General features: G+C 43.5%; 1 protein-coding gene across 1 annotated transcript in view; it reads right to left on the bottom strand.

Annotated features, from left to right (window-relative positions):
- Positions 1-3471: 3471 nt before the first annotated feature.
- Positions 3472-14145, bottom strand: part of LOC138681380 (beta-soluble NSF attachment protein) — a 41291-nt gene continuing 30617 nt past the window's right edge. The window contains exons 7-11 of the mRNA XM_069768840.1: positions 13143-13227; positions 11815-11919; positions 9219-9287; positions 9046-9096; positions 3472-7280 (exon numbers count right to left, since the gene is read on the bottom strand). Of these exons, the coding sequence (XP_069624941.1) occupies positions 7176-7280; positions 9046-9096; positions 9219-9287; positions 11815-11919; positions 13143-13227 (415 nt within the window). The 3' untranslated portion in view covers positions 3472-7175. The remainder of the gene's footprint in view (positions 7281-9045; positions 9097-9218; positions 9288-11814; positions 11920-13142; positions 13228-14145) is intronic.

Here is a 14145-nt window from a genome sequence, read left to right as displayed (position 1 = left end):
GTTTTTATTATGCATACCCCTCACATGTAAAGCACCATGGAATAAATGGCGCTAATAATAATAAATAATAATAACTATAAACTAAGGGAGGGAAGTGAGTGGGTGCTGTCATGGACTCTATAAAATAGTATTAACGGTAAGTAATCCGTTTTTTTTCTCTTCGCCACGACAGCACCCACTGAGAGATTTTCAGAGACAATCACCTGGGAAGGACCACAGTGTCAAGAATTGATCTACCAAAGGCTAAGTCCGCAGAGAAAGACAAGTCAAGCCTTTAGTGACTGTAGAAGGTAGAAAGTGAGGACCAGGTTGCAGCCTTACATATAAGGTCAATCTCCTGCTTTGGTGAGAATTTCATCCGATACTGTGGCAAACAGGTACTCACCCTGGCATGGTATGGTGCAGAGTTTAGATTAGGTCTGTGCGTCACCTTTCCAGCCTTTTAACCATAAGGCCCGACGGGCTGCATTGGTTAATCCTGCCGATTTGGCCGCTAGGCGCACGGAATCGGCCGAGGTGTCTGCCAAGAAAGCTGCTGCACCTCTGATTAGAGGGATAGAGGAATTTAATTTGTCTCCGGAAAGACAGTTTTTTATATCCTCCTCTAGCTGGTCTAGCCATACCAGCATGGATCTCGTGGTACAAGTGGCCGATATTGCTGGCTTAAGGGCTCCAGTGCATGACCCCCAGGACCTTTTAAGGATTGTCTCCGCTTTACGATCCAGGGGGTTGGCTTGCATTCCTGAGTCTTCCACTGGTAAGGAAGAACAACGCAAAGTAGAAGCTACAGCTGCATCTACTTTGGGAGCTTTTACCCAAGAAGCCAGATCTTCATCATCAAACGGACATCGCCGATTAGATGTTGAGGGAAGAAAACTTCTCTGCCATGCTCCTCCCATTCTTTTTTCACTAGTTCTTTTATTTCTGGCATTACTGGGAATGCGCGCCTCTTCCCCTGAGAGAGACCTGCAAACATAATTTCCTGAAGAGTTTTGGGATCGTTAGTATTCGTTGACCCCATAGTCTTCCGAACCGATCTGACAAGGTTATTAATGCTGTCGGTTGGAAAAAGAGTATGCTCCTCCTCTTCTGATGATAATGACTCCTGGGAAGAGTCTGATCCAAGCTCGCCACTATCCGAAGATGATCTGGACCTAAAGAAGGTATATTCCCTGCTGGGCCTCTGCTATTTGGTCCTGCCGGAACCCCCCCAGGGCCTGTAGTTCTTCCCTTCATAAGCCTAATGTCCTCCATTCTCACTGAAGACTCCTCTTGCAGAGTATGCCCAATGCAGATCTGACACAGCCTCTTGGGATAACTGTCCGGAAGCGGCTGGGGACACAGGGCACATTGTTTATGTTTAGATTTTCCGGTCTTTTAAGGGGTATATAGAAAGAAGGGGCTATCAACTTAATAGGTGTGATTAGTTATTCACCCAGTGAAGCTTGTCAACATGGTACCGGTTGCGGAGGCAAAGGCACAGGATGAGGCGTAGAGTGACTTGACTTCTTGCTTGTTCCACTCTTGTCCGTAGAACCGCTCTGTCTGGAGCGTCCACTGCCACTTTTTCTGCTGCCATGCATAGACACCACCACTTTCTTAAGTGGGTGCATAGCGAGGTCATTTGGGGACAACATCGCTGCACACTGGAAAGCCTCTAGCCGATGCTTTTATGTAGCTTCCCCCATTAGCGACGGACTCCATTTTTTTTCTTTTCCAATCTTCACCCGGAAGTGATAGCATTACTTCCGGCTCCTGCGTTCTCACTCAGTGTGCCTACGCGGCTTAGCCGCTCCGCACAGGCGCCCAGAGTCTCCTGCCTCCCCGGTACCTAAGAAGGCACTTCCGGAAGAGAGAGCTCTCTGGGTATCTTGTCGCCCCGACCGGCTGCCGCGACTTAGCCGCTGAGGGTCAGACCGGCCCAGCACAGGATGCGGCTCTCACCGCCGGACCGCTGGATTCTTCGGGAGAAGTAGGGCGGCCGATGCCTACACCCTGCCCGCAGTCCCAGACAAGTACCGGCCCCTCCTGCCGTACCACGCTCTCCATATGAGCCAGCGCGGCCATTCCCGGACCCTGGTCTCACGGTGTCCTTCCAGCTGTGGGGGTAGCTGAATACAGGCGTCCCCTGACGCTGCCTCTGGAGCCCCTGCTGTTCCTGCAGAGACTGCACAGGCGGCATCACAGCCCAGGTATCCTCTTGCGATCTTCTCCATAGGTTCCCTTAGGAACAGGAAACCAACTGAGGGAGCAAGGGGGCTGACCCTTTTATCTTTCTGTAGGTTTCCTGTTCCTAGGAGCGGATACCCTCTCTCAGTGGGTGCTGTCGTTGCGAAGAGAAAACAGACATTTACTGAAGTGGATACAATTTGCCACAGAACACATCAACTGGCCTTAAGAGAAATGGAGAAACAACATTTTGTGGACTGATGAGAGTAAAATTTTTCTTTCTGGGTCCAAGGGCCGCAGAGAGTTCGTCAGATGACTCCCCCCCCAAACTCTGCATTCAAGTCACAGTACACTCTGAAGACAGCATATCATTAACTTAAAACTGAAAATAAAGATTGCACAACAACAAGATGGATTTCATCAACCACGGTATCATTGTAATCAGTATAACAGCCCCGACCCAACAGCATCTGTAGTTTACTCAGCACAGGTTCCCTTTAAAGGGAACCTGTCACCAGTTTTTCATGTTTGAACTAAAACTAGCACTTTAATCCATGCTTATGCTGCATTCCATGAAGGGGTATATAATCCCAACTCGAAAAACCTTTTGAAACTCACCCGCGCACTCTGTAAATCCTCCTGTCCAATAGACGTCCTAGCTTAGGTGTCTATCCCTTCTCCCGACTTATGATCGCAGTCTTCCTGCTCCGATTAACATGGGTGACGCAGCTGGCACCTGAGCATTTTTCTCTGCCCTACTGTGGGCAGAGTCTAAAACATAAGTCCACATGCACCCTTATGTTTTAGGCTCTGCCCATAGTAGGGCAGAACAGTGCGCGCAGACGTGAGCTGATGATGTCTCTGCGCAGACACAAGATTTCGCCTGGCTATGTGGATGACATTGGAGGAGGCGTCATCCATGTCAGTCAGAGCAGAATGTTGGCGATCAGAAGCACAGAGGAGGGATAGACGCCTAAGCAAGGACACCTCTCAGACCAGACTGGCAGGATTTACAAGGAGCGCAGGAGAATTTAAAAAGGTGTTGGGTGGTATACAGGGGGAGTCAGTGGGTTATATACCCCTATAACGAGTGAAGCATAGATATCGAATAAGATTCTAGTCTTAGTTCAGATATGAAAAAACTGGTGACATGTTCCCTTTAACCCTTATTTACCCCAGTTTCTGAAGGTGAATAGCGGTTTGGTTCCTGACATGTTCCTTTCAATTTCTTCATCTAATATTTTCTATACTCCATGCTTGATTGTTGTGTAGGAAGCAAAGGAAGGAAAAAAAAAAACACAATTTGTTGCTGTTGCATACTGTCACTTTATTAACTGTACAATGTGCACACAAAAGACAGTATTTCCTGCTTAGAGTTATTAGATATTGGTTACAGAATTTTACACCGAGAAGGAAGACAGATTGTCCTTTATAGGTTGGAAACTGCAGCATGACATTCTGCACAACAGCTGACACATGCCATCCACTATTTAATAAGATATCCAGAAAATCTAATAGTTTATTAAGACACACAGGACGAGACACAAGACTACAAAAAAAAAAAAACTATTGCATCATTTTACTGTGACACTGAGTAGTATGCATATTCTCACAACTGTGCAAAAATACTGTTTTCTGATCATCATAAATGAAAAAATACCACGTAAAAGAAAATAATTCCACAAAAGTCAATAAAGTACGAAACAGTCAGAGGCTTCAGAAGTGACGTCCCAAGTATAAAATGGGCTGTGCTACATGACTCACAAAAACAAATAAGGAAAAACGCACGTACAAATACTAGAAGATAAAAAATAAAATCTTGTTACATACTCTGCTGTACTGTAAATCAGGTCATATAAAATAATAGAGCAATGACTGTATCCTGAAAGAATTTCATATGAACATGGTCAAGTTTGCCTGCTGCCTATGCACAGTGAAAGCAGACAATATTTATCATACAGAAAAAAAATCTGGTGATCTGATAGATCTGCTAGGTTTGCACAATTCAAACAAAAATCAAAACTTCGCTTGTAAAATTTATAAGGAAACATAACAAATACTTTGCCTTATCCACTGCACACAGACGCTATTAAAGGGGCTGTCTCATCTTAAATGAGAAAAATTGCAAACTGCTTGTAAAATTAAGTAACTTTGTAATTTACTTTTTATAAAAATTCTATCCATTCAAGAACATGAGGAATTTTAATTTTATTGTGCACTACTTGTCTAGGTTACCAGCCACCTCTGCAATCTATCTACGGTTCCTGGTCTCCTACTCAAGGTGCGCAGCATTTGAAAGCTTTCTCTCTTAAAGCTTGTAAGCCCTTCTCGGAATTTGGCTGAATTGCCGGATCTGACCAAATTCGGTGCCACTGCACTGCTCCGATGCTGCAAAGGTAAAACTGCCTCTGCTTACAACATCCAAGAGTGCTTCCCCCGAGGAAGCAACAGCGAAACGCGCGTCGGGGCACCTGCGCACAGGTTGGGCATCAGTATGGGTAAGATGATTTGGTGTTACAACTTATAATGCATCTGTGGAAACTTAGGCCATCATTATTTGGAGCTACTATATTACGGCCATAGTTATGACATTATATGTTTGGCCAATAGATTTTGCCTGGCATTACATAATTATTATCTTTTGCCCTGCTTCTTTGTGGCCAGTGGTGGTACCTCAGTACATGCAGTTATATACTTGTTCATATACTATGCACTTTATTAATGAACGGCATTTTGTCTTGCATGTCTGGGGTTCCCCCATACGTTCACATTGTATGCCTTCCACTGCTCTCATGGTTATATTGCTGCCTGCTTGTTCTTTTAATATAAATTTACTTCTAGTATGGACTCGATCCTTTATCCTTGCATGTGGTTTGTTTGTATTTTTGGCATTAATAAAGATAGTTTGTAACTTTACAGAATTTGTCTTTGTTGATTAATTAATAACTAAGCACACTCCGCAGTGTATCCACATTATTGTTAGGGCATTTATAACTCTCTGTGGTCTTTATGCATTTTCTATTGCTCACAGATGAGGTAGCAAAACCTGCTGACAGATTCCCTTTAAACCATACCCTTTTCTAAGCCACACTCAAATCTATCAAAGTGAACAATATTTAAAACACAATAAATCAAGTTTTTGGCACATTTAGCTTCTAAATCTCCCCCAAGGTTTCTGCTTACAGTGATCACTATGGACAGGATTAGCGTTTCTGAGAGCAGCTTAATCCATGAAGATCTTTGGACATCAGAAAGAAGGCTAGGACTCGGGCTCCGGCAATGTCTGCGAGTCATGGTAAAACGTTGGCTCAGGTTTCATCTTTTCCTATAGTAGGCAGGTTTGTTTTTGCAATGTCAGTAAGTTTCTGGACAACTTTTTCTATAGGGAAATGTGTTAATTTTCCATGTGGCTCTAACCGAACTCAGAAACACATACGGACAACACACCAAAGACACAATTCTACCTAAAGTCTATACTTGAACCATTATCTTCTTAATATATTTGTATAATAATTTTTAGTAATTATTTGATAGCGCATTAGCTTTTCTACATTTCAGTCCAACCAAGACTAAATCTATGGAAACCGGTTTCCAAATAACTAAAGAAAATGCAAAATAATTCATGAGCTACAGCACTGTGAAGGTGGAACACTATACAAGAAAATCCCCCCTCCCCCGTGATCAGTGATATGACCGTATACAATATACTGAGACACCTACATTACACACATCTTATTGTACAGACTCATTTGGAATACTAAACAGATAAGCCCTTATACTGAGTATGACTAAGGCTGGATAAGACCATTGCTCTGTCTTCTAAGTGATGCAATCACAGCTAGCCCATGAGCCATGTTGTGGTGCTCCGTTGCCTACGTACCGCTAGGTTCACACTTGTGTCAGAGACTACGTATGGGTTCGCAACGTCTATTTGCTGTGCTTTTACGAAAAAGTGATGGACAACCAAGAAGAAACCTGTTTCCATCAACGGACAAACAGGTTTCTTACAGGAATTCTGGACTCCAGTGTGATCCTCGCCTAAAGTAGCTTCATTTTTAGCAATCTATTTACCATCTATTTCTATAGAAAAAAATCTAAACAGTGGTGCAGGAAAAAACAAAAATAGAGGAAAGTGTGTTCTATTACTAATATTCTACTCTAGACTCAGATCCAAACCAGCAAAAAGTCGAAAACTTAAAAAGCAAGTGAACTTTTTCTATTGGATTGGCAGCAGTCGTTCCCATTCGCTAGCTCCTTTTGCTTTAGTAATCAAATTCTTGTAAAAATAAATTTAGCTAGAGAATAGTGATAAGCGAGTATACTAGTTGCTTGGGTTTTCCCGCGCACGCTCGTGTGACCTCCGAGTATTTGTTAGTGTTCGGAGATTGAGTTTTCATCGCGGCAGCTGAATGATTTACAGCTGCTAGCCAGGGTGAGTACATGTGGGGGTTGCCTGGTTGCTAGGGAATCCTCACATGTACTCAGGCTGGCTAGTAGCTGTAAATCATTCAGCTGAGATGATGAAAACTAAATCTCCAAGCAGTCATAAATACTCGGAGGACACTCGAGCAACGAGTACACTCGCTCATCACTACTAGAGAATCATCTCGGATTTCATCCATCCCACCAGCCAGGTACTGTAAGAAACTGACTGAAGAATGACAATCTTGCGTTCCTCTACTTATATGTTCCTGACCCCCGGCCAGTGATCCTTAGGCATGGAAACTATTAGGACAGTCCACGTAATGGCCGCTTCCACTGTGCAGAGACTAGGGAGAAATTGTGAAAAAATAGTAATGACACTTACTCATTCAGTAAGAATTCCCCCCATCCTCCTCCATTTTACACAATTAATTTGCTATGAAATCCCTTCAGTGCTCGAAGACATGCAGCCATTAACATCGTGTAGTACTACAGACTAGACTGGCACTGAAATGTGAAAGTAAATTGAAACTGTAGAGACTGAAGCAAAGAAGGACCAGACATGAATTCACCAACTCCCTTCTTCATTTCAAGTCGCCATCGCCATCTCCTTGGATTGATTTCTTGATGCGGAGTAACATGGTCGTCAGCCATTGATCCAGACGAGATATTGAGTCAAACTCCTTCACCTGAAATGTGGAGAAAAAAAATTAAATCATATCTTATGCGTCGTTATCCACAAAGTTATATTAAAAGAGGATCTGTAATCAGTAGAAATGGGCAGATCAGGCAAAATTTCCCGGGAAATTCGTTTCGCAAGTTAATTCTCTAAGAATACTTTAATGGCCCTTATTAGGCTATGGGTTTTATTCCGACCACAGAGCATATTAAACATAATATGTAAAAAAATGTACAGTGTACACAGAAAGCTGACAGTCAGTGGTGGCGGTGGGGTTACACAGCTCATCATTCAGAGCATTGCTAGATCTGTAGCAGAAGAAACAATGATTAATTCAAAACTGCTGCACACAGTATATCAAGTGATATATCGTTGAAACAGGGTCTCTGTCCCTACATTATGCTGCTCTTAGACAGGGTAGCAAAAATCTGCTGACAGATTCCCTACAAACGCCATGTAACACCTTCAAAAACGTTTTTTTTTTAATTCTGTCAAATCATATTCTGCAGCTCCCACGCACACCGTTCCTGCAGCTCCCACGCACACCGTTCCTGCAGCTCCCACGCACACCGTTCCTGCAGCTCCCACGCACACTGTTCCTGCAGCTCCCACGCACACCGTTCCTGCAGCTCCCACGCACACCGTTTCTGCAGCTCCCATGCACACCGTTCCTGCAGCTCCCACGCACACCGTTCCTGCAGCTCCCACGGACACCGTTCCTGCAGCTCCCACGCACACCGTTCCTGCAGCTGCCACGCACACCGTTCCTGCAGCTGCCACGCACACCGTTCCTGCAGCTCCCAAGCACACCGTTCCTGCAGCTCCCAAGCACACCGTTCCTGCAGCTCCCAAGCACACTGTCCCTGCAGCTCCCACGAACACCGTTTCTGCAGCTCCTACGCACACCGTTTCTGCAGCTCCCATGCACACCTTTTCTGCAGCTCCTATGCACACCGTTTCTGCAAGTCCTATGCACACCGTTTCTGCAGCTCCTACGCACACCGTTTCTGCAACTCCCATGCACACCGTTTCTGCAGCTCCCACGCACACCGTTTCATGGTACCAGACAACAAACTCTGAAGTCTGATCTTGCTGTCAAAGTCCTCTATAATTAGTCTAGTTCTAGGTAACCTACCAAATGTATTTTAACGCAGAGTAAGGGGCAAATTAAAAAAAAAATAGGAGACCGCAAAACTGCTGAATTACACTATTATCTATGTATTTATGTATTAATGCTGCTTTGCAGTGCGGAAAAACAAACCGCTTCACCAACACCAGGTCAGAACAGGGACTCAAAAGGCAATAAGGACCCTTGACGTGGGTTGTAAAATTGTGTATTTTGGCCAAAATATTGACCCATACCTCGTACATCTTTTTATTGCCCATTTTTATACAAGATGAGACCAGATTCTGTAGTGTTGGTTGGGTGAATTAGGGTGTCTGTCCTTGTGGGGTGCACTTATATAGTCTTGATCAAATGGTATGGACGTCATTAACAGTCTGTCAGCCAGGCGCAGTGCGCTACACGTATCTGTGTGACTAGTGCCCCATGCAATTTTAACACTAGGTAACCACCTCCTCCATGAATGCTCGGTGTGTGAGCGGTTGTTTCATCAGTATCTCTGATCAGTCTGTAGGCAATGAATGCAGCTCATTTCTTCAAATATGGCATTAGTAAGTGGCATAAAGTATTTCCTGCTGGGTGCATTGAAACCTGGCCTGCCACATCAAGACAAGGAACAAAAAATTATCATTTTTTAATGAATATTACTTACAGCTTCAGTATAGGCTTCACTGTTCTGTTCTTCATGAGCTTCAAGCAATTTCTGAAGAAATATACAAGATAAATTCATGGAAGGTTATATGTTGCCCTGAACTCCAAATCTGATGTGCCACCTGAGCCAAACCCTGAATCAGTCCCGCCAGCCTCACGTCTGCACACACTGACCTTTATTAGCTGGCATTCTCTTGAATCTGTAAATGCCGGGAACATTTCTTCATATTTCTCCACTGCAAGCTAGAAAATAAAAATAAAAATCAGCTTGAAAACTAACAGAAGGCCGCAAGATGAGCAAGTACAGGGCACAATAGGATTACTTGTACTGTATGGTCACTGCTGTATGACTGCACAATGTATGGGCGCTGCTTGTGGGATGCCTCCCTGGACTCTGGTTAGAATTCGCTGTGCTCTGCATGTGTCTGGTCTGACAAAGGGAAATGAGTGTCAGCCATACTGGAAACATGAGCTGGGAATGGCATTGATTGATGAACAATGGATCATACGTTGGCTTTATACTACAGTAGAGCACCACTCCAAGTCCCCTGCCCCTTGTCTGATACTCACCTTCCTGCATTTCCACCTGTTCTCGCTACCGCTCCCGTCAGCTGCTCCAGCATTTCATGTAGCGAGCGAGAGGTCAGAACTCAATACAGGTCTACGAGGGCCTCGTTCTGGCTCTCATACACTAGCCTTCAGAGCATGTGACGTAGCTTCTGACTTCCAGACAGACGCCGAAGGGCGAATATATGGGGAGGAACTTACATTTAAAGCATCACTCCAGCGGTGAAAAAAAAAACACCTCTGGAGTGGTGCTTTAACAAAGGGAAATAAATTGATATATTTTGCCTTGCTATAAACTATATGTGCCATGCTGCGCAAACAGTGGCCAACATTTGATAATCATCTTACCCCAATTTTTGCCCCAAAAAGTTAAAATTTGCATAAAAACTTTCAAAATAGTTGCAAATTTTTCACTTTTGACAGCATGCTCGCCAAAAGTTTAAAAAGTAGGCATCATGTACCAGGAGGGAGATTGGATAACAACTTTTGGACAAATTTTAGGTCGGGTACCTGAACTAGAACCCCATAGAAGTCAATGGGGACCTGAACTTTGGTGCTGTAAAATGGTCGTAGTAAGAGCTAAGGGGCTATCAACAGAGCAGAGTATCCCACAGACTCTCTCTCTAAATGGACTTCCGGGAGAAGTCAGTGCTCGGAATTTAACACCGGATGACTTGGTGTCCAGTATGAACCCCAAACTTTATAGTTTGGGTTCGCTCATCTCTACTGACTACTGCTCCGTTCATTCCCCATGGGACTGCTGGGGCACTGCACTACGCTTTCGCCAGTAGTCTCAGACAATGAACAGAGCGGCGGTTGAGCACGAGAACCGTCACTCCATTCTAATGACGATAAACGTGCGCACTTCCGGTGATGGATTCGGGTCCCAGCAGCTGAAGTCCCAACAATATATAAGTCATCTTATCAATAGGTGGTAACTTCTACTTCTAAAGTGGTTATATGGGGCATTCTTTCCCTATGAGACAAAGTACTTATTGGCAGGTAGTTTATGACTACCTGTCCATTCTGCCCTGCAATGACCTCTCCTGGCTCAGGGTGATCACGGGCACCTCCTGCTAGTGATTCTGCTGCTTCCGGTAACGTCAGTTCAACAAAGCGGTTCCTTCTCTTCTGCTTGGCTATGTCGATGGGGCGTTACTGCCGACGTCATGTTGATGGTCAGCCATCTCCCCGCATTTAGTTAGGAACTGCTCTGTCGATGTGACGTCACACAGGAAACAGGTGAATCGCCAGCAGGAGTTGTTCGTGACGTCCCTAAACCGGCAGAGGTTAATGCAGGGCAGTACTGGCAAACTGTTAGCAACAACCTGACGATTAGAAAATTCACAGATACTCTCTTCAAGCCTAAAGCCAGAAAATGTAAAATTTATAAAGATAAATTCTAATTTTCTGACTTAGGAGAGTCCCACATGAGCTAAAATTTATAAAGAGCCATACTTATAATATATTTACAGTGGTCTTAATATTAAAGGGGAATTACCAGTATGTAGTAAGTGTAATAATAATAATATTAGCAAATTCCTCCAATTAGAAATGTAGCATGGTTCTTCTGATTAGCTAAGTCTCTTTCCTCATATGCAGGCATTGCAGTGGCTTAGGTATCCATGGTTACGACCACTCACATAGTGACAGTTAGCTAGCTGTTAGTGGTACTTCTAACTATAGATACCTAAGCTACTGCCCTGCACATGGGGTAAGCAACATAGTGAATCAGGAGAACTATTCTCCTAGAGGTATTTGCTAATATTTTTATTACACCTTACCTACTACATATTGGGATAGAATCTTGGAGAGGAGTATACCGCTTTAACCTTCAAAATGTCATTTATGAGCAAATAAGTCAAAACAATTAAGGGTGTCACAAGGTTCAAGCACCTAGGTTGATCCATAATGTTGCCATCAATGGGTCAGTCTCATCACTGAAAGTGTAACTTTAGGATGGTATGATCTGATAGCAACCAATCACAGCACAGCTTCCATTATTCTAGAGCAGCTTAAAGAAATACAAGCTAAGATCTGATTGGTTGCAAGATACATTGTAGATATTGGGGGAAAGATACCAAAACTATCACACATTGTTCGATAACAGGCAGAATTTGTTGAATTTCGTCTCAGTGTATAAATTGGTAGAACAGGTAATTCTCTATATTGCTCTCCTCACTGAATCCATGGCTGCGCTCACCTTCGCGTTCAGCTCATCTACAATGAAATGGCAGAGGGCAGCTTTGAAGAAATATTCTTTTGCGCTATACTTCAGCAGGACATTATCCATCGTGCTTGTGCCGATCTAGAAAATATTACAATTTCGATATGAGAACAAAGCACAAAAAGATGAATACAACAGAAAGATGTCGGCAGTGAATTATCCCATGTGCATACACAATGCAAGGATACAACGTCGCGTTTCGGTCATCTCATGGGACCTTCATCAGATATCAGATTGTGGGATGACGGGTGCACTGCTAAGTAATGGTGCTATGTGGGGAGCCCTCCGCAAACCCGAGAATTGGGACAACTTAATCAGAAGGCGAGATCTCCACTCCATCCATTGTCTATGGGCCACCAAAAATATCCAAGTGGTCCGACTGGATCTCTGGCAGTTACGGAAGATGTGGAGCAGTTCAGCATCCAGACCTCCATTCTCTTGAAGACGTTCTTGGGACCCAGAGCCGATGTCTCGGGATAGCCGCGGCAGGAAGTGGTTAGGACACCAGCGATCAGTTAGCTAGCCCCCATCTTGTGGTCAGGGAAGAATAAGAAGTGTTGGCAATACCCTATTAAGTAAAATTGGTGACAGAAATACTTGTAGGATCACAGATCAGTGGTGCTTTTGACTAATAAGAGCCAGTTTAAAACCATTTATGCCAAGGGACCTGGTGGATATTACCTGCATCCTAATTTTTAATGACGATGACATAAACTTGTAAATATTACCAGCCCGTCCATGCACCCTTAGAATCACAATTCTGCTTCCTGACTGGTTCCACTGGTCCGTTTGTTTTTTACTTCTCCCACGCCTACCATTCATTTTAGAGAAACAAACTTCGAGACTGAAGCTTCTTCAAAAAGGTCCCTGCACCAACCACCAATGTCCATAGAAATCACTGGGACTCCATTGTGCTTCATACCCTACATTGTCAAGACTCGTCCTCTACACCCCCTCATGCTCTATGAATGCAGCCTTCTCCTTACAGGCGATTTTATAAATCATAATGGGGACTTTACATCACTGACTTTATTCGACTACTTCTAACACTAATTACTGATGTAACGGATTATCTTACCATTCATGAGACTAACGAGGAAAGCCGAGTGATACACAATGAATGGAGCGCCAGAGAGCATGCACAAACTCTGCTCTACCCAACAAGAAAATTGGACCCCCGCTCTCATGTTTGATGCGCTTCCTAGCATTGGGACCCTTGACAAATCACATTTATCCGCTATGCTGTGGCTATGTGATAAATGTTATTCGTGGACCAACCCTATAAATGATACACTAGTACAAACCTGTTCATATATTTCTATTGCTTTTTGATACTGTTCCAGTTGAGCGGCGTACGCAGCCACTTTTAGCAGACACTTATTTGCTGAGCTGAAATGACAAATGAAACATACCAAAATGTTAAAAAAAATGTCCAGCTTCTTCCAAAGTTTAATTTTTTATAAATGAACATATTCCTTATATTAGATCGTAGAATCCACAGTTCACCAAATGCATATGGTGACTTGGCCATGGGTCAGGAGGACTTGTCACCTTCTATATATATATATATTGAAAAAAACGGAACAGCATCAAGATACTACCTTAAAAAATGTGCAAAGCTTCCCAAACCACTGTTAAAGGTGGTTCTAAATATAAAGATGAAAAAAAGGAAAACAGCACTACCAAATGAAGAAAAGTGGACTTTAATGCCCAAACAGCGTGGCAATGTTTTGGATGTGATATCCTTTCTCAAGCCAAGAAAGGATATCACATCCGAAACGTTGTCACGCCGTTTGGGCATTAAAGTCCACTTTATTTCATTTGGTAGTGCTGTTTTCCTTTTTTTCATCTCTCTCTCTCTCTCTCTATATATATATATATATCCCGTCTCCAAGACTTTACACGTGCTGCGCCGATTCTTTGGAATGCACTACCTAGGATAATACGATTAATCCCCAATCCCCACAGTTTTAAGCGTGCCCTAAAAACTCATTTGTTCAGACTGGCCTACCGCCTCAATGCATTAACCTAACGATCCCTGTGTGGCCTATATTAAAAAAAAAAAAAAAAATTAATTAACTGGTTCATGCAGCTTTACATGAACACCCAAGCCTTACACTATGGCTGGTCCGAATAACTATAGCAATTGTTACCATCCACCTCTCGTGTCTCCCCTTTTCCTCATAGTTTGTAAGCTTACGAGCAGGGCCCTCACTCCTCTTGGTATCTGTTTTGAACTGTATTTCTGTTATGCTGTAATGTCTATTGTATGTACAAGTCCCCTCTATAATTTGTAAAGCGCTGCGG

Source organism: Ranitomeya imitator, chromosome 5 (genome assembly GCF_032444005.1).
Source record: "Ranitomeya imitator isolate aRanImi1 chromosome 5, aRanImi1.pri, whole genome shotgun sequence".
Lineage (NCBI taxonomy): Eukaryota > Metazoa > Chordata > Amphibia > Anura > Dendrobatidae > Ranitomeya > Ranitomeya imitator.
This window is presented reverse-complemented; position numbering and strand designations above follow the sequence as displayed.